The sequence below is a fragment of the Carassius auratus genome, chromosome 8 (assembly GCF_003368295.1).
Source record: "Carassius auratus strain Wakin chromosome 8, ASM336829v1, whole genome shotgun sequence".
In the NCBI taxonomy this organism is placed as follows: Eukaryota; Metazoa; Chordata; class Actinopteri; order Cypriniformes; family Cyprinidae; genus Carassius; species Carassius auratus.
The window spans coordinates 17,594,539-17,615,832 of record NC_039250.1 but is presented as its reverse complement, the minus strand read 5'-3'; the positions used below and the strand labels follow the sequence as shown (position 1 = coordinate 17,615,832).

The following is a 21,294-nucleotide window of genomic DNA, read 5'->3' as shown; positions in this document are numbered from 1 at the left end:
GCATGTGACTCTTCTAGAATAACTTTTGCTGCTAAATTATCCACTAACCCAGTTCATAATTGTATTTTTGTGATATTATATATTTTTTCATGTTATTTTTAACTAAAATTAAGTTGTCAATATTAAGTAGATAATAAAGAGTGACGATTAGGTCAAAACACAGAAGTACAGAAATTCTGCACAGATTTAAAATAAACTGAGCTGGTATCAAATTGGAAAAAAGAGTATCATTGCATCCCTAGTGTATAATAGAATATACAGATTACTACAACATAAAACATTTTCTTAGCTCACAGTTCAGGAAGTCCAAGGTTGCAGATTAGTGATAAATAACATGTATTTTTGGAAAGATTTTGTTTTATAGTCAGTGCAGTACCGTACCGCATGGGCTCTCAGCTGCAGAGGAAGGGTGGCAGGACTAGGAAGGTGACGAGCATCCACAGCCCTCCGACCCTGAGGCACTGACTGAGGGTGCGAGGACATGCTGACGATGCAACTTCCTCTACACACTGAAAGTGGGTGTGGTCTTGTCACAAACGCTGTGCATCATGGGGCATTGAGTCTTGGCAGTCACCAACCTGGAAGAAACAAGAGAGAAAACATTGTAGATTAACTGTTAACAATAAATATTTGTTGACACAACAATCAATCTGTGCAGTCAAACTAAATTGTGGACAAAATCATAGAGGGTGCACCAAACTTCGGAAAGCCAGGATAAGCAACTGTGAGTTTGATGACAAGTGAAAGAGAAAGTGAGCGAGAGAGAAGTCCTAGCCACCACCTGCTGCTGGCCGGATACATGTCGGCACACTGTGTGAATGAATGGATCACTCTGTATTCCCTCTAGATCCTCCTCTTCTTCGCTCTGTCTCTTTCTATGCTCATTAGGGCAGCTGGTGTGCTCTGTTGCATTATGATACTTTCTTTTTCACAGGTACAGCAAAAACACACAGTATGGCTAAACCAATTTAATGTTCAAAATTTCTTTAATGCAAGGCGGTTCACTCAGCAACTATAATGGTAACATCCCTATGTAGATCATAGCATGCAAGTACAACTTATATCTACTTAAACAAGGACAGACTAATCACATTAAACAATGCCTAGATCATTTAAAATGCACGTTCATTGTTAAAGCAGGTTAAAACCTACTGTAAAACATGTGCATTATAAAATATAAAAAAGACACACAAGTAGCTGTTATACAACAGAATTTGTTTCAGACAGCTGAGAAAATATCCGCAGAACTAGAATGAAACTGCAGAATAAAAGTACTTTGCCATACTTCACATTTACCTTAAATTAAAATGTATTTCATCCACCTAATTTAATTATGCTCTAATTACAATTAATTGTCTGAACAGTCAGATAAGAGCGACTAGAGGGCCAAGAAAGCACTGCAGTTGTAAACTTTTTGATAGTGTCGGTCAGAGGTGGTTTCCAGGTATCGGAATCGGTATCGGGAAAAGAAAAAGGTTATCGGAATATCTCTAGTCTTGAGAGCACCAGGCAATGCTTGAGAACAACGGCATACGTAGAATCATACATGATGCTGTCAGCCAAATCTAACACAAATCTTGGTAACCAGCTGGACATGCAAGAACCTTGTCAAAGTTTTGCAAAAAACATCACAAGCAAGTGAGATCTACAGGATTTGCATAATGTTAAAGCAGTGACCTAAAAGTGACTTTACAAGAACCATCACAAGCAGATGTTACACGCAGGGTTACTCTGTAACATGAAGTCAAGTAGTGTGAATTATGTTTAGATGTGGGCCTTGTAGATTTAACTTCTGTGGTTTAAATACACAATACAGTTAAACAATACACGTAAAGGAAATCAAAGAATAAACCTTTTTCAGCGAACTAATGATTGGCATTGATCAACATTCTAATTTCCCTTTAATATTCTTGGCACATTTTTAGCTGAAGAAAATATTGCAGTGCTTATCATAGACTGTCTTGGAAAATGACCCATTTTTGCATTAAAAAAAACATATGTTAGCCGAGTTCTCCCTTGTTACTCTATCAGCTAAACAATCTTAAAAAATAATAATAACCAGGAAGATATCAAAGATATACACAATTTGAATATTATATAACAATAACAAACCATAATGCAAATTTTACAACCCAGTCCAACAAAGTAATGGATAATGATAATTTGAGGTGCAACCTCTGCACAAGAGCACAAAATCCCAAAAACAAGGGTTGTACAAGTATACCAGCAGAATGGTATTTCTTACTAAATTAATGCACCAAAATCTAAACAACCAGAAAAATTTCAGCGCTTCTCAGATGATGTGTTTTTCCCATGTCAGGGTCTATTTGGTACACACAACATTGATAACAATCAAACACGTCAACAGTGTGGACATTCTCCCAAAAATGCTGCATAGCATGAGCTGGCTCGCTACCAAAAATCACCTGGAAACCAGACACTCTGAACAGCATACGGAGTTCGATTACCCAAATGTAATTACCCAAACTTTAACTACGGTTTCAGTGTTTGGGTAAAAAAAAATAATAATAATCATTTAGGTACATCACTACTTAGTAGACATTTTAGTTAAAATAATAGAAACAGCTTCTTCAAAGCAAAGTATCTTGGCACCTTCATGAGACCCGCAGATCTGTGGTAATTAGTGGTTTCTAAAAAGTAGATTACATGTATCTGCAACATATTTTACTAGCGGTACTCCGATTGATCGGCTACCGATCACTATCAGCCAAAAGTCAATTTTGGGATGTTTGATCGGCGGTGTCAAAAAAGGCCAATCTCATAAACTGATCTCAAGCTGAATTAAAGTAGCAGCGCATTGTTCGTGGAAAAAATATGATAATGGATTGACACTAAAAGGTAGTAATTACACCATTAATGCAAATAATGAAAGTTTACCATGTTTTACATTCAACATAGGCTATATATGGCTTTTTGGCTAGGTTTAAAGAAAAAGAGCACTTTTAGATAAACGAGGCAATAATAGATAGCACTGGTGGAGGTAGTGAAACAAAGTTCTTTATGAACCGCAGGATTGTTTGCAATAACTATTTTAAATTCAAAAGAAAAGACAGTAGAGCTGACTGTTTCTGTCAGTGGTAAGTTTTAACTTAGAATGCTTGTGATAATATAAGAAAAGTAGTTTAAATGTTTTGTCACTTGCTTGAGCAACTTCATATATAAATCTAGAAGTAAATGCAAAAGTAAAAAGCACTAAATGTGTTTCTTACATTTAAACATGTCTATGAAAGATTGTATTAGCTACTGCACAGTGTAAAAAAAAGAATCACAATGGTGAAAAAACATTTTAAGTAACAATGTTTGGATTTGAAATCTAAATAAATGGATAAATGTTGTGTTTGTAGTAAACAGCCACGGATCAGTTGCAGACTGCTGTGTGAAAGCACAGTGAGCACCTGCTGCTTCTGCACCACTTAAGTACCACACATGGGCCGCAAACGCACTGCAAACAGAATATGTGTGAACCTGGTGTAAAAGGCCGCGCTCACATACAGCTCACAAAATCAGGCTTACGCGGTGTAATCTACTGTGCAACAATTGCACGATTGTAAAACAAAAATGCAGTGCATGATCAAACATTTAGGTGATAAATATTTTTCAAATATACATCATTTTGAAAAATGAAATTCAGGCCCTGAATAAATGTCAAAAATTCCTGATTGGAATCTTACTATAAAATAATTCAACATGATAAAAAGAAAGCTTTAAAAATAGCAGTATCATGATCATAGCGACAGATACTGGTTTCTGTGATCGGGCTCAAAAACACCCCTATATTTTACCACTGGGCGTCCAATGGAATGACATTACAAACTCTTTCTTACTATCAGGCTGCTCTAGTTAAAAGTTAAAGAATAGCCCTTTACATCTGGCTTCAGATAAAAAAGGAAGTAGCGCTATCACACTAATGAACACAAATGCAAACAGATATGCTTCTCTGAATGTGCTTTTCCCTCTGTGGCTGCTGTGTGTCATTGCCCTACTGCTCAGTACTGACATACAAACCACTGCCATCTCAAGGGTCCTCAGACACACAAAAATTACCATGTGAGAGAAGTCTGTCTCTATAGATGAACAGTTGTGTGTGTACATTATCTAAAACAAGGTCACAGAGTATTGTCAACTACTTGGACATTAAAACAACGAGTCGGGTCCTCTGTTGCTCTTCTACAACACAAAGAGGGGCACGCTACCATCCTCCTTCCTTCCTGTCTGTCACTGAATGATTTACATGGATAGAGCAGAGTGTTTTACTGTGCTGGGGGAGGAGATTCAATAGTCCAGGAATGTTTGGAGCTCTGAGGAGGAACAGAAATTCTTTGTCATCCTAAAGGCACTTTGTAGACTCACACATAAACATGAACACACATGCAATACCAAATCAATCACACATTACTCACAGAAATACACTGATGTGTGTTCCTTCTTTTTGCTTTAAAGAAAACTAAAAAAAAACTGTGTTTATTTGAAATCGAAATCTTTGGTAAACTTATAAATGTATTTACTGTCATTTGAGAACTTTGAAGCTTATAGTTTCACACTTGTATAAATTCTTCTAAACTGGCCTTTGCAGTTAGGACTTATCTAGGTGAAGGAACTTCTGTGTACCTACCACAGATTCCTATGGATAGAGGTTTACAGTATTTAACTGGCCACTACATGAAATGCAAACTCCCATACATCAGAAGTAACTCTCAATTAAATCAAGTGGTTATTACAATTACAATTAGCCTTGGCATTATGGTTTTAATCACTGGAGACTGACAGGCTTCACAAACCGACCTCCCAAAGATGAGTCCCAGAGAATGAAGATTTATTTAAAAAGGAAGACATTGGGTGTGAAGCGTACATGTGTCCGAATTTGGCTGATCTACTGGCACAGTATCAACTGTGGAAATCTGGAAACAAACTTACCACTGTTTTCTGGCATCGTCAAGCATTGTGATCGAAAAAACCACAACTGCTATGACAGACATAAAGAGAGACTGGGAGAGAAAGTGAAAGATTACAAGAAAAGAGGAAGAGAGAAAGGAAAGTAGGAACAGTGAGAGACTTGGAGAGTGGAATGAGAAAGAAAAAAGGAGATATCGCTCTACGAGAAAGAGAGAGAGAGAGAGAGAGAGAGAGAGAGACTAAGCCCTCAGACAGAAGGGGAAACACATGCCCTGGCACGGATACAGACACCCACAGGCAAGCTCATGGCTGCCTGCCAACAGCACGAATGAACTCACTTACCCCTCGCTCTCTTGCTTTTCTCTCATTCTCCCTCTTTCAATCACAGTGCTCACTCATTCCCAACTCTTTCTTCTCCCTTTTCTAGGAGTGGCTGGCTTTTGTATGATTACTCTCTCCCTTTTTTCCCTCCATCTCGCTCTTGCATTACATTTCTCTTCCTACCTTTTTCCGCCTCTCGTTCTGCTGATAAACACACATGAGTAGTTTGAAAGAACTGGAAAGAACCAGCGCTAACTGCCTTACCATTAACCACACTGTATTTCTCTCTCACACATTTTAGGTTTTGACATCTTTTATTGACTCTCACAAAAGCTGAGCCCAGTTCTTCTGTCTGTCATGATGGATGTAATAAATGAGAAGCCTGGCAGTTTGGGTAAGTGCTGGAAGAAAGGCATTAGCTGATGGGCCATGATCAGGTCCCTCCTGCTGGCCCAGTAATGTCAGAGACAGCATGAGGTGGGGCGGCCGGGTGTGCGTCCCCATCCATCTGCATCTCCGACGTCTACGCCACAACATCTCCCATAATCCCACAGCACAAAATGCCACTTCAATCAGCAACGTCATTATCACCTCTAATTTCCCACCTTCAGCATTTAAGCTGGAATGTTCAGTCTGGGTGTTAGTTTGAATATGACACTCAAAAACATGTTGTGTATTAATTAGCACAACACATTTAGACTGTAGAAATGTTGTCAATCTAATTTCTATCCTCTGAAGACAGGCTGTATATCATCCTCTGGGGGAAAAGCAATGTCTTGAGGCATGAATTTACTGAGATGCGCAGCTCTTCCCTCTCAAATGAAGCTTCCGGTTCCAGGATGGAAAAATTGGCTGTTAAAAATCAGATTAAAACTAGATCACTAATAGTTTAATTTATGAAGCTGTTCAAATGAAAGCAGGTTTACCACACAGTAAACTGTAACACACACATTTTTGCAACCATCTAAAAAAAATAATTACAATTATTGATAATACTGTATAATAATGTTCAACTTATTACCAACAGTTAATGTACTATCTATCAAAGAACAAACATACAACATTTATAAATCTATAACATTCATTTCAAAAGTCTGGGCTTTGAAAATATTTTTTTTTTGAAAGTCTTTTGCTCACAAAGGCTCCATTTATTTAATCAAAAATAAAGTAAAAACATTTATAATGTTGAATATTTTTACAATTTAAAATAACGTTTTTCTATCTGAATATATTTTAAAATGTCACTTTTTACCTGTGACGTCAAAGCTGAATTTCTGCAGGTGTCTTTAGTGTCATATGATAATTCAGAAATTATTCTATGCGGCTGGAATGGCGGAATCCAGTCATAAAAACGGAATTTACAGTTTAACATACAATGTCACAGAATTTGTCAAATTTTGAATTAATTAATCAACAGTAGGTCATTGCACTCACATCAAATCACGATATGGACTAATATCTGCAAATATTAAGCCGGAAAAGTCTATTTAAATATGAATCCTGCGTTCTGCGTGTCTGTGTTAATGACAATGACGTTTGTTACAAACACAGAAGCGCGTCTTTTAATTTATTAAAAGATGAATTAAATGAATGTTTTATGCCTTCATTTGATAACCAGAAAAATTTAAATACACAGAATTAGGTAACAATAAAACATATGGTGAAGAAAAAAATTAAAAATTTCATAGGGCCCTAAACATGTATTATTTGGCATATTTGTTTTAGCAGTAGTTTTTGGGGGGTTATTTTTCCTGTAAAGATATCGAGTTATATATCATATATCAAGATATAGCAAAATATATTGAGATATATTTTTGGCTCCACATCGCCCAGCCCTAACGCAGAGTTTAAATATTTCAGCAAAACATTCCCGGGGAATTTGTGGGTCGGTTGAGCTGGATTTGGCCAGGGCTGAATTTTAACCCCAATACAGTCCTGTACCTGTCACTATGCAACAAATAACGGTGTGAAGGGCGCGCTTCCTTTGCATTAAAGCAATGTCCAAAAAATGCCTGAAGACTCACACAGTGTCTACTCCAGTTGTGAAAAAAATACTATATACTGTTTTTGGTTATTTATGTATTACATTATTTGGCTAGTAGAAGTCATGAATGGGCGGTAACTAAAAAATTTAGTAGCCAAATTAGCTGAAAAAGTTCATTTCAAACCCAGCTTATGACAGCTTTTTGGGAATACACCTTCACCTAAATCCATGCTCATAAACAAAGTTTGCATATTACTGCTGCTCCCTTGCACCGTGACTATGACCACTGTGCCTACAGTGGGCCTGATTTTAAAGACATTCCCTGTGTGTGTGTGTGTGTGTGTGTGTGTGTGTGTGTGTGTGTGTGTCAAGACAGACTGTATTTTCCTTTTTCAGTGCCTCTTTCTGTTCTCTCCTCAGTAACACCCCTACTCACCCTTTCCTCCCTCTGTCCCCTCTCATCTGACCTTTCCATTGTTCTTTCAGCCAGTGGCCCCTGTAGGTTATTTGGGATCATGATGCAGGGCAGCTGTCTGACCTCTGTGACGGGCTGTGAATAAAAACACCCTCCCCCTCCTAAAACACTATTAAACTCCTGCGTCACTTTAATCCCTGGACTCGAGTCAAATGCCTACAGCTCTGTGCAAAATTACATTCAGAGCAATATATGCTTATATCCACCTTCAAATCAGGTCATCAGCCATCTGCCTTTCAACACTGCTGATAAACCACACCATAATTCATATTTAAGGATTTTCTGAATGTATGCCAAATGTGAAAAGGCTGATAAACAGTATGCTGATTAGGGCTACACGATTAATCAAAATAAAACTGAAACTGCAATATGGCTTAATACAATTATGAAATTGGAATTTGATTTTATAAATAAATATATGTGCTGCGTGACACTGTTTTCTTACATGTGAGCAGCTCATTACAGGGCTCTAGACTGGGACAATTTTTTCTGCTGGTGTGACTAATTTTTGTGAGTTGTCGCACTGGTGCAACCACGGTGTTGTCCAACTCATAAGCGCGGTCATTTATGTTGCATTTGAGAAAAATCTAACAGCAAACAAAACGAAAGTGAAACTAAACCATGCTACGTTTGAAATGTGCAACACAGACCGTTTATCAGCACAGAACAGTAGGCAACAGTGCTCCTAGATCCAGTGAGAAGCGGCTGAATTTGATACACAATGATAAGGTTGCTGAGAGATATAAACAGCGCTGACTTATATGGTACTTATTTAAAATCCAACAATCCCTATATTTATTGTGATGTCCCCAGTGCAGCAGACAAGCCTTGAATATGGAAAAGCATTATTACATTCAGCAGATAGAAATATTGCTGTCTGAAAAAAAAGATGATCTGAACACTGTTGTGGCTTTACTTTACTCTGATCAGCATGGGGTACATTATATTACTAGAATTCAAAGGTACAGCACGCACATCCTAAACCTTAAAACTGGGTGCTGGGCAGACAAGTAGTTGCAAAGGTAAACAATGAGTCCGCACACCAGAAAATGCTCCATAGCAATTTTAATGATTGCTCACCACGTGTAACGTTTCGGGTCCAAGCCCTTCATCAGACATGCATGCCTGATGAAGGGCTTGGACCCGAAACGTTACAATCATTAAAATTGCTAAGGAGCATTTTCTGGTGTGCGGACTCATTGTTTACCTGTACATTATATTACTATAATTAAAAACCTTTTTGAAAAATTCAAGGGATAGTTGAACCAAAAATGAAAATTTGATGTTTATCTGCTTACCCCCAGGGTATCCAAGATGTCAGTGAAACAAAAGAAAAAACAAAGATTTTTAACTCAAACCGTTGTAGTCTGTTAGTCATATAATAGAAGAAAATGGGAATCACGGCTTTGAGAATCAAAAAAACAAACAAGTTTCTTGCATAGACTGATCGTTTCGTGTCTTTACACATCAATGTATCATCACAAGCTGCAGGGTTTAATTTGGTTTTGTTTGTTTCATTTTATCTCTTCCATTATTTTATAACTGAAAGACTACAGCGGTTTGAGTAAAAAATCTTTGTTTGTGTTCTACTGAAGAAACAAAGTCTCCTACATCTTGGATGTCCTCTGGGTAAGCAGATAAACATCACATTTTCATTTTTAAGTGAACTAACCCTTTAAACAGTTTCTTACAAACTTGTATTATTTGATAAAATACATAATGAAATATAATCATATATGGGTAACAGAAATCACAATTAGCTTCAAGCTACACTTGACAGTTAATGAGATTAATACAACACTTCTACTTGAATGTCACCATCTGTCACTATTGAGTGTTTGTAATAACTTCTGACTACGATCCTATGTGGATTTTAGTCAAATGATGAGGCAGAATATGTTGTTAGAAACATTCCAGAAGAATTTTGTGTGGAAGATACACAGTTACAACTTCTGTGGGGTGTGAAAAAGTAATCTAACTAGTAGTTTTACTAATTACTGTTGCCAGAAAGTAATAAGTAAAAATATTACTTTTGAAAGGAATGACTAGTAATGAGTAATATATTACATTCTTTGAGTAACTAGCCCAACACTGCAAGTATTTGCATCACCTTAAAGCATGTGAGAATGTGAAAACATCAGTACTGGCTCCCCTCAAGGCTGTGTTCTTCCTCCTCTCCTCTCCTCCCTGTACACCAACAGCTGCAGCTCCAGTCACGGGTCTGTCAAACACCACCCTCATTGGGCTCATCTCTGATGGGGATGACTCTGCCTATAGGTGGGAGACTGACCATCTGGTGACATGGTGCAATCAGCACAACCTGGAGCTCAATGCTGTAAAAACAGTGGAGATGGGGATTGACTTCAAGATGAACCAGCCCCACCTGCCCCCATTATCCTGTGTAACTCCTCAGTAGAAACTGTGGATTCTGTCCGCTTCCTGGGCACCATCATCACCCAGGACCTCAAGTGGGAGTTAAACATCAGCTTTCTAATTTAAAAAAAGCACAGCAGAGGATGTACTTCCTGAGGCAGCTGAAGAAATTCAACCTGCCAAAGACAATGATTGTTCACTTCTACACTTCCATCATTCCATCAAAGACAAAGGCAGACTGCAACATGTCATCTGCTCTGCTGAGAAGGTAATCGGATGCAACCTTCCATCTCTTCAGGACCTGTACACTTCCAGGACCCTGAAGTGGGCGGTTAAGTTTGTGGCTGACACTTCTCACCCTGGACACAAACTCTTTGAAGCACTCACATCTGGCAGAAGACTGCAGTCCATCAGGACCAGGACCTCATGCCACAAATACAGTTTCTTTACATTGATACCCATGACCCATCAGGGCTTCTACGCCCATGGACATTACGCTTGACATACAAAAATAAACACCATACACACACGTGTTGTTTCACACGTGTTACATTAACACACAACTCAGGCTGCTATATTCACACATCCCAGACTGAAAGCTTTTGCACTGGCTCCTCAATGTTTGCACAATGTTCAGAAATGTACAATTTAAGTTTCAACTGAGAACATTTGCACTGCCCTACTTTACATATTCTGCACAAATGTAGAGTTAATGTTCATGTTTATTTTGTATTTCATATTTTTTATCTTCCAGATTTTTTTTCTGCTCTTATTGTATAGCTTTTACTTGACTTATTTTTTACTTGTCTTTATCTTAGTTCAATCCCCTTGAGCAAGACACCTAACCCCAGCTGCTCCTGACGAGCTGGATGGCGCCTTGCATTGCTGACACCACCACCGTCGGTGTATGAATGAGTTGTGTGAATGGGTGAATGTGAGGCAATTTGTAAAGCGCTTTGGATGGTAGGGGTGCTCTGATCACGATCGGCCGATCGTTACCATTTTTTTTTACCATTTACCATTTGTTCTTTTCTTAATTCTGTTAATTGAAAGGATTTGATGTGGAGTGAGGGGAACTAAAATAGCCTAGCTATGTTAACAGTGTTTATTATAATGTTTGTAAACATTTCACATCTGCATTAAGCCTATTTCTGAATGAAATAACCAAATGTAACTTTTTTTCCCTCTAAAAAACATTTTCTTTAATATGTGTGGCGTATTTTAACCATGCAGCAAACTTTTTTGAATATTTTGATAAATTACTGGGAATAAAAATCACGTTTTAAACAGTTTTACTGATTGTATTAATTGGTCAAATTTCTTAAGGTCTGTTAACGGTTAACCAGTTAACATCCCTAGAAAAAAAGCAAAGTAATGGCAAGTCATGCGACTTCACACTAAAGTTTACTGTACGCAAAATACAGGTTGAATACAGCATGAAATTTCAGCTGCCAAAAACTATGAGACAAAAATGCCATTTTCAGTATTTGGCCAAAACATGGCAAAAATATGGCATGCACAACCTCTGACAATACTAGCTTTTAAGACTATATATTATTTGAGTAGTTAAAAAAAAAAAAAAAAAAAAAAGGTAAATCTGATTATGTTGCATAGAACTGAATAAAAATATTGATATTTAATATTAATATATTTTCTGTCCAATTTTATTGTTTTACTTTCAATAAAAGTGTGGTTATTTTATGATCTTGTATTCTTTTAATTCTGTATCATTAAAATTTAGTTCATTAAAAAAATCTTATTTTTATATAATTTAATAAAGGATTATTAAAAATTGTTTTCATTTCAGTGCATCTCTAATTATTATTATTACGCCATATTGATTTATCAATCAAAGACAAATGCTCTGTGACAAGCTAATGTTCAGTCTGGATTTTAAAGCTGCATCCCAAACCACGGGAAATCCCTTCATTCCCTACTGTTTCAGTGTCCAGTAACACTAACCGCACATTCACAGCACACTGGCTTACAACCCAACATCCTGACATAGTATTTCCACTCTGCTTCCAAATACATAGATCTCTGACCCATCCCCCATCTCTAAAAACACACGAGCACAGACCAACCCCCACCCACTTGTACATCAATTCCTAGACTGTATTCATCAGTCATGTTTTGACAAAAACCAACATGACCACACAGAAGATCCCCAAACAGCACGTGTGAACACAACCTGGGTGTAAACAAGCAAATCTAAAACAGGCCTACAAAACGCTCATAGACCGAATACATACAGAAGCAAGCATACAGCCTGGTCTTTTACAAGCACACGCGCACACAGAGGAGAAGCATTTGTGTTGTATAACAGCAGAGTGAATGACTTACCAATAATGTGCAGGATAATCTACACTAATCCTCTCCGCCTACATCACTGACGATCAGAGTCTTTGTGTGAAAGAGCAATACCACAACTGTTTTGATCAAGGTCACATAGTGAACCACAAGGTGCTTCCACACATCTGTGATGGCTGGGTAGAGCACACAAAACTAGCTAGAGAGATAACACAGGATGTAGACAGCCTGTACACAGAGTGATGCTAGATTCCTGTATATGTATGCACACACAGACACAGTGGTACAAACGCCAGTAACTCGGAATGCTTCATTTTTACTTTGATAGAAGCAAACCAATCAAAGGGAAATAAATTGGTTTTGTACAATTGTTTAAAAAATATACAACATATAATCATACTCATCTGACATGCTAGTATGAAACGGAATCGCTTTAAACTAGGACATAAAAAAAGTGGCCAAATAAGTCCATTATGTAAGTATATTATGTTTACAAGAACTTTAAAACTGACTGAGTTCAGTCAGACTTAGGGCTGTAGCTATCGAATATTTTCCAAAAAATTCCATCGATTAATTGAGTAATCGGATAAAATGTTTTTTATTTAAAAAAGTGCAATATTATGCAAGAGAAAATAAGACTCCTGGGTCTCTTAAAATGAACAACTAAGATTTTTTTTATTATTATTATTTAAATGCATGGAATGCAATGCATACATCAAAAATAAACATTTAATTATTACCCATTGTTTCTCAGTCCTGTACTTGTACTGTGAACAATGACAAAGTTGACAGATGAATTAAGTGCATTTAAGTGCCATTCAGTTGGGGTTTTAAATAAAGCATTTTCTGAGATGCACATTAAACATTAAACACATAAAACATTAATTTAATTTATCTTTTAATTATTGAAAATTAACTTAACTTTTTGGTAAACAAAGGGGATTTACTATTAAAAATAAAACATGGAAGAAATGTTGTGTGATTAAACCTTAAAAAAAAAAAATTTTTTTTTGTTTGTTTGTTTTTTTTTGTAGTAGGCTATGTACATTCTGCTGAACAATAGTCTTTAACCTGACTTTTATTTTGACGGGTTTACGTATCTTTACAGTTCTGTGTATGTGATGTGACACTAGTTTGCTTTGCAGAGATCAAAGCTTGATCTAGCTCAGGACTGTTTTGATTATCTTAACCCTATAAGGTATTTTAAGAGAGATTATGTCGTGAAAATAGTTATCTAAAAATAAAACGTTTTATCACTTAACCTTTATTTTGTTTCTTATCCATATGACTTATGAAAAGAGATTTTAGGCAGATTGATGTGTCATTTAGCTACTTTCTCATATAGCTAATTAAATTATGAAAAAGAGTTTCTCTGCCATCTAATTTTGTGTGCCAAATATATTTATTTGTATAAATTAATTGTATAATTGTAATTACATAATATGACTTTCAAACGCTGTGTGAAAGTGATTACCTTAATTTATTTGTTAGAATATGTATAACTCAATATTTTAACTAATTGCAAAAGCTGAATAATCAAATGTCTACTGATTAATCAGCAAAATAATAGATGATTAGTCGATTACTCATTCTAATAATCGTTAGATGAATTATCAAAATAATCGTTTGTTGCAGCCCTAATGTATAAGTCTTGATTCCTCCTACAGAATGAATGAGCGTTGCATCAGGTGTGTGTGTGCAGCTGATAAACATTTCCTATCACCAAAACACACACACACACACACACACACACACACACACACACACACACAGTTAGTAGGGGAACACCAGTAGTCTTTCTCCTAGCTCTTCAAACCACAAACACACTCCTGCTGGCTGTCGGTAAAGCTACCTTTTGTCTGCCAAAGCTGCTTCAGACAGCCATTTTTCAGCAGCGGCCGAGCAGAAAATGAGATTCCACCATCAATAACCTGCAAGCCTCTTCTTAGCAGTCTGGAATTTCCTCCTGAGCCAAGCGCTCACATCCTCCACAGTCTATAGAGAGATATCACAGAAGAGAACTTTACAGTAATGCTATAAATGGATATTAGAGATGGACTGGTGAGAAGCCTTCGGAATTAGGACAGTCCCAATTCTCAAACTTCTTTTGTCTCAAAGGCTGTCTCCTTTTGTGCAGATATGAAACCAAGGGTCATGGTTATGGAGGGTTACTCTCAACAGCTCACAATCTCCACTCCACTGCCCCTCAATCTCTTACTCCATCTCTGCTTGACGCTTGCTGAATATGTGTGTGTGTGTGTGTGTGTGTGTGTGAGAGAGAGAGAGAGAGAGATCTTTACTCACTGACCCAAATTTCTCATTTTCTCTTTGTCTATCATTGTTACTTATCTCAAATGTGCAAAAAAAAAAACACAAAAGCAGTCAAAATCCCTATGAAACCATTTGGTCATCATGCAAGCATTACAATTGTGTCACATACTGTCCATGGTTTTAGTGGCTACAGTTCAATGTATCCCTAGTACGTTCCTTCAGATATCAAATAGTGCTGATGGATGACAGTACAGTGGAAAAAGTCGGTTTGTAACCTCAGTGTCAAATTTAAAACCATCAGACTGCATTTACATCAAAGATAAATAACAGAGAGTGAGAGAGTGAGAAATGAATAGTAAAGTAGGTGAAGAGATGTAAGAGATGAAGATAGAGCGGGAGATCCTTAACTCACATAGTGAGAAAAGATCAGTAATAGCTGCTTTTGCTCTTGTGCTGTTTTTTCAGGTATACCAAACAACCCTCTGGCATTCTGTTAGCATGACATCATCATTGCTTAACATAATGCTCTGAAGAGCGTAACATCCGTCTACATTCTAGCACACTCCGTAAAGCCCTTCCAAATGTAAACATCGAAATATTTCCTAAATCCCAATGAATAAGTGTAGCTGTTTTTAAAGGGGTCATCGGATGATGATTCTTTAGCAACCCGTTACAAAAAATATTTGGCAGCACAACTGTTGCCAGTGGCGTAGCCAGGGGAGGGGCCACGGGGGCACTGGCCCCTCCTGAAAACTGATTGGCCCCCCAGTGTGCCCCCACCCTTCTACTTGTCTGTCACTCACAAATTCAAATTATAATCTTTCAGTTTAGTAAACAACTCATGACTGCATCGCGATGCTTCTCAACGAGGACCAAGAATAGGTCTGTTTTCTGTTTTCCAACGAAAAAAGCACCTATTTTAAAAAGCGAGTTGTTGCAGTGCAAGAAGTGTTTGGTACTAACGTTAACGTTTTTCGGTGTTAGACAGACCAGGTTCGATGACGATGTTATCTCCTAGAGCAGACCAAGATGCTAATCATTATATTTACTATGCTCCTCTGATGCTGAATGTAAAAGGGGTTTACTGCGTTATGATTTACTTTTTAAATAATTATGTAAATCATACATAATTATTTAATGCATGATTAAATAGCAAAATAAATAACTAATACTAAAATAATACTGGACTAATTAAGCTATTCTAAACTGTTTTATATGATCCACATATTTTACATGTTAAACTAAAGCTACCTTTTTGAACAAGGAGCTTTCTAACAAAGTATGGATATTTGATATTTTTAAATCAATATGCTCAAGATTAATTAGCCTTGACATAAGTAGATTTTGTTTATTCATCAATGCAAATTTACTGCAACTGCTGCTATGCAAATTGAATGGGATGTGGATAATAAACAAAAACATTATGAAATTATATTAAATTTATATTAGTTACATTAATTAATTGTGTATTTGTTTCTATGAATTATTAATGTTATTCTGCATTTATATAAATAAGGCTATTATATATATATATATATATATATATATAAGGCTATTATAAATAAATTATATTATTATTATTTGTGAGTTGTACACTATTCATACATTGGATTATTTTATTTATTACAGTTTTTCTTTCACTTTTGTAAAGTGAAAAGTTAATGCAAACTGTATTTGATTTTTTTTTTTATTAAGAGCAGTGAATAACTGCTATTAAAATATAATAGGGTATCACTGTTTATTACTGATTTTAAAGGTTACTGAACTCTTGAAATGATTTGTATATACAGTTCAATAGGGCTGAAACGATTCCTCGAGTTACTCGAGTTACTCGATTACAAAAATTCCTCGAGGCAAAAACTCTGCCTCGAAGCCTCGTTAAATTCCTATAACGCGCACTATACGTGCGGCGCAGGGATTTGATTGTGTCACACGGACCGTTTATTCACACGGACCTTTTGAATTTAGTTGGCGCGATGGCGGAGAATAGATCTATAATTAAACGGCAGAAATTGTCTAAAGTGTGGGATCATTACACACTTAATAAAGAAGAGAACAAGGTGCAGTGTCTCTACTGCAAAATAGAGCTGGCATACCACAACAGCACATCTTCCACGATTCAGCATCTGAACAGAAGACATCCACTCTATGCTGTTTCACCAAGCATCGCTGAAACAAGGTAAGTTAACGTAGTCTAAGCCTATTGATGTTCGCTGATTTTAATCCCATACTGCATTTGTAGCGATGTCGTGATGCGGTTTGACTAGATATGATGTTTAACTTTGATGACGTTTTAAAGTAGTAAACGTAACTATCACGTTCAATTGCAAGAGAGTATAGCCTAAAAAAAGAACCCCTTCACACACACACAAACACACGCACGCACGCACGCACACACACACACACACACGTACATTTTACTCTGTTGAGAAATAAAAGCCAAATGCTTGTTCATTTTACAGCCACATCATTTTTGTTATGCATTATTTGTTTTGGTTGTTCAAAAACACACACAAATTGTTTTATCCGATTACTCGATTAATCGATCGATTAAGTGCTAGATTAATCGATTACAAAAAGAATCGATAGCTAGAGCCCTACAGTTCAAACAACACAAGATTGGCCCCTCTGTATTAATCGTGGCCCCTCTTGTGCCCCCCAGTTGAAAAAATCCTAGAATCGCCCCTGACTGTTGCCAATATTGATCATTCACATAAAAAAATCAGCATATTAGAATGATTTCTTAATGATCATGTGACACTTTATACCAGAGTAATGGTTGATGGAAATTCAGCTTTGCATCACAAAAAATGAATAGAAACCATTATTTTATATTGTAACAATATTTTGCAAGATTAATGGTAGTGTTCCTGTGGTTCAGCGGTAGAGCCTTGCATTAGCTGTGCAAAAGGTAATGGGTTCGATTCCCAGGGAACACACATACTGGTAAAAAAAAATCATACATTTGTATAGCATGAATGCACTGTAAGTCTGCTAAATAGGGGTGTAACGATTCATCAATATGGACTGATACGTCGATACGATGTCTGACGATACGATTAGGGCTGGGTATCGATTCAGATGTTCCAGATCGATTCGATTTCAATTCACAAGCTCTCAAATCGATTCGATTTCGATTCTCCATTCGATTTCGATTTTCGATTCGATTTTCTATTAGAGCTGTAATCGGGCCTTAAAAGTTAAGCCCGACATGTCCCGAGCCCGACACGTACATTTTGATTGACAGCTTTTTAAAAGCCCGAACCCATTTACAACCCGACATTATTCAAATGTATGCAGCACACAGCTATTTTGCCTTTTGTCAGGAATGAGTCATTTATACATGGTTTAACATAATTTATACATGACTAACGTAATAGGCCACTTGGAAGTTTGAACAAAGAAATAAAATAAGTCCTCTGTAACATCGTAACATCTCAGCACTCTATAAATAGCCCTAGGTATAGGCTCATTTAGCATATAAATAGGTCAACGCACCAATGAAAACAAGTCTTGCTTAAAAAATTGAATTCCGATAAATTCTAAATTAAGATGGGTATTTGGCAATAATGAAATGAATTAAGATAAAGGCTCTGCCGGATTTGCTTCGCCATAGCAGCTGCCATAATAAAATAATAATGTCAACATTAGCTAATACATTAGCTACTCTGTCTACATTATGCATTTAAGACTCAAATAATATTTAGTTATTATTTGAAAAACATTTACTCACCAAGATTAGGTAAGGCCTAAGTGTTTTTGTGGAGGAAAATGATTGAATCCACTGTAGATGTCTTCAGCGCGCTCCTGCGCTCACTGATGGTGCTTCATTATGTGAAGTGAAGTGAAAAGTGAAAGTGACATTCAGCCAAGTATGGTGACCCATACTCAGAATTTGTGCTCTGCATTTAACCCATCCGAAATGCACACACACAGAGCAGAACCTATTCACTCATTATTCTCATTATAAACAAGGTCAAAACTTTTCCAAACCTCAGACCTTGCTTTTGTTGCTGGTGCCACCAAAACGTAATCGTTAGAAGCAAGCCTCCATTTCAACTACTCAGAATACATTTTCGCATCTTTCTCGCGCTAATCGAAACACATTACATGACCGCTCATTTACGGCACAAGCCCGAGCCCGGCCCGATTGGTTCGATTACCAATGGGCTTCTTCACACTGCCTGAACATGTGCAATTGTGCTTTTGAAGACAACTGACCACGCGCACCTGTCAGCGCGGTTGTCTGCTCAGACTCGGTACACACTCTCCGATGGCGATGTTTACATCAAGCCTGCATAGCGGTCCATAGCGGACTCGGAGGGTTTAAGATGCAGTCTGTAAGACGCGAACGGGAGCATGACCTGACGCACATTGCAGAAAATGTGTTCAGCATATGGTGAGCCGCATTTGAATTCGGGACGGAACCACTGCTTTAAACTGAATGAATGAATGATAGGTTCGTTGGTAACATCGCACAAGGCACATAAGAGGGTGACATCTAGTGGAGAAGATTTGTAATTAGATTAATGCTAATCTTACGTTCAATGTCTGCGGAAATAAATATGGAAAAAAATCGATTCATGGCCTTTGGGAATCGATTTTGAATCGACCACATTTTAAAAAACGATTAATCGAAAAATCGATTATTTTACCCAGCCCTAGATACGATGCAACGATGCCACACGTAAAATATTTATATCTGTAGTATAAATATAAAGTTTGAGCACCTTTTTTGCACTGTCCAAATTTTAACATAATGCCCGTCTATGCATTATCGCCAATTCGTGCATTCTCTCTCAAACTCACATATCAGGACTCGATATAAGGACTGCCCCTGCACGAAGGCACAAGGTGAAGCACAAAAGACGCTCGGGATTGTTGGCGGAACAGTAGCTGTGTGAAGTTTTGAGAAGGGTCTGGCTGCAGACTTGCACTTGCACTCTCAGACTTGCACTCTCAGACACTTGCACTTCCGTTAGCGACGTCACTTGCAGTCTTTATTTTTTTATTTTGTTCTATTCCGATTTATTACCACATATGAATGAGGCCTGAATCCGATCTGAGAACATCGGAATCCATGCGTTTTTTTCCTGCTTACATGTTCACTGGTCATATCCGATCTGTACCACATGAAAGGAAAAAATCGGAATTGGATCACTTGAATCATGCAGTGTAAATGGGGCCTATGTGAACTTAATTTAATGACTTCAATATTAATCTGTACCTCACACTAAACTATTGAACAGCTTCAGAACACCTCAAATATGTTCTTGAAAACGTTTTGGTGATTTATAATGTTTTTGTGCCTTTCATGGGGCTCAACAATAACACAGAATAGTATACACAGGATCTGTCTGATACCCGATCTGCAGAAAATGCCAGGATCGGAGCCGATACCGGAGGGACAGATTATTTAGTATGCAGGTAATTTCAAGAGTGAAAAACAAAGTGATAGAAAATATTATTTTCATGCATTTAAGTTTTAAAAAAATGTGGAAACCACTCATTGAATTACACCATCTCCTGGCTGCATTATTATTTGTAAAATAGCTGCTAATAGAGCTTGTGAGCATTTTTGCCGCATTATTGGCTTTGAACCATTGCATAAACACTTATATGTGTCCAAATGCAAGTATCCTCACATAAACACATTCATTAAGGTCCTGAGGGAATGTAAACAGTTGCGAGAGAAAGTGCATATGTAACAGTATATAGGATCTGGACTTCAGTCTTAAAGGGGAAGCTGTCCAATATTCGTCCTGTCTGCCATTCATGAAAATCTCTCACTGCTCTTGACTAAATCACTTTTGTAACCATAATAAGAAGCAAATAAATATATAAGTAATGATAATGCAAATAATGATGATTGCTTGTAATTAGTTTTTTTTGTTCTTATTTAATCACTGACAATTTATTTATCTCCAGTGAGCTTGAGTTTTTTATTATTATTTATTTATGTTTATATTGTAACAGAAATGAGTCGAACCAGACAAATTAAAGAGTCTATCAAAGCTGTATGCATTGAAACACGAGAGCCGAACTCCTCAGGAAGTCATAAATCAGTTCTAGTGCCACAAGAACCAAGCAAGATAACCAACCAACCAACTTGTTCACACAACAGCTTTCAACATTAACACCAATAGAACAATTATTGACAACTTTAATTCTAAGAAGAGATTGTCAAATTTATTGTCTGTAATTGAAATGCAACGCTGGACATCACATGAAAACCCATGAGAGTACTGCACAAGTCCCATTGACCCCCCCCCCCCCCCCAGCAGAACCAGACTGAAATGGGGGGGGCTTTACACCTCTGTCTTCACAGAAAAGTCCTTTGCCAGAGAATGGCAAAGAAACTTCTTCCGTACAGATATATGGACCAGAATGAACTCAAAAAGACTTATAAATGAATCATTCCATTGCTTAACTCCATATTCATTTACGTGTAACCCACACATTTGACTATCATGTATAATCACTTATTGTGTATGTCTTTTGATAACTATAGGATACATAGTCATGTCTAGTATTGATATAATCGAATTTTCTTGCTTGATATTGTCCTGACAATCAGTTATTTGTAAAATATATCATAATCGTGTTATAGGAATCATGTCCAAAATTAGACCCTGCGAGGCAGGAA

At 37.1% G+C, this 21,294-nt stretch overlaps 1 protein-coding gene across 6 annotated transcripts in view; it reads right to left on the bottom strand.

The window, feature by feature from the left end:
* Window positions 1-21,294, bottom strand: part of LOC113107453 (nuclear receptor corepressor 2-like) — a 123,526-nt gene that overhangs the window by 86,595 nt on the left and 15,637 nt on the right. For 5 of the 6 annotated variants that reach the window (XM_026269967.1, XM_026269972.1, XM_026269971.1 and 2 more), the window contains exon 2: window positions 382-578. In XM_026269967.1, coding sequence (XP_026125752.1) covers window positions 382-483 — 102 coding nt within the window. In that variant the 5' untranslated portion in view covers window positions 484-578. Of the gene's footprint in view, window positions 1-381; window positions 579-14,229; window positions 14,248-21,294 lie in introns of those variants that run through there. The other variant, XM_026269969.1, reaches the window with a different exon arrangement.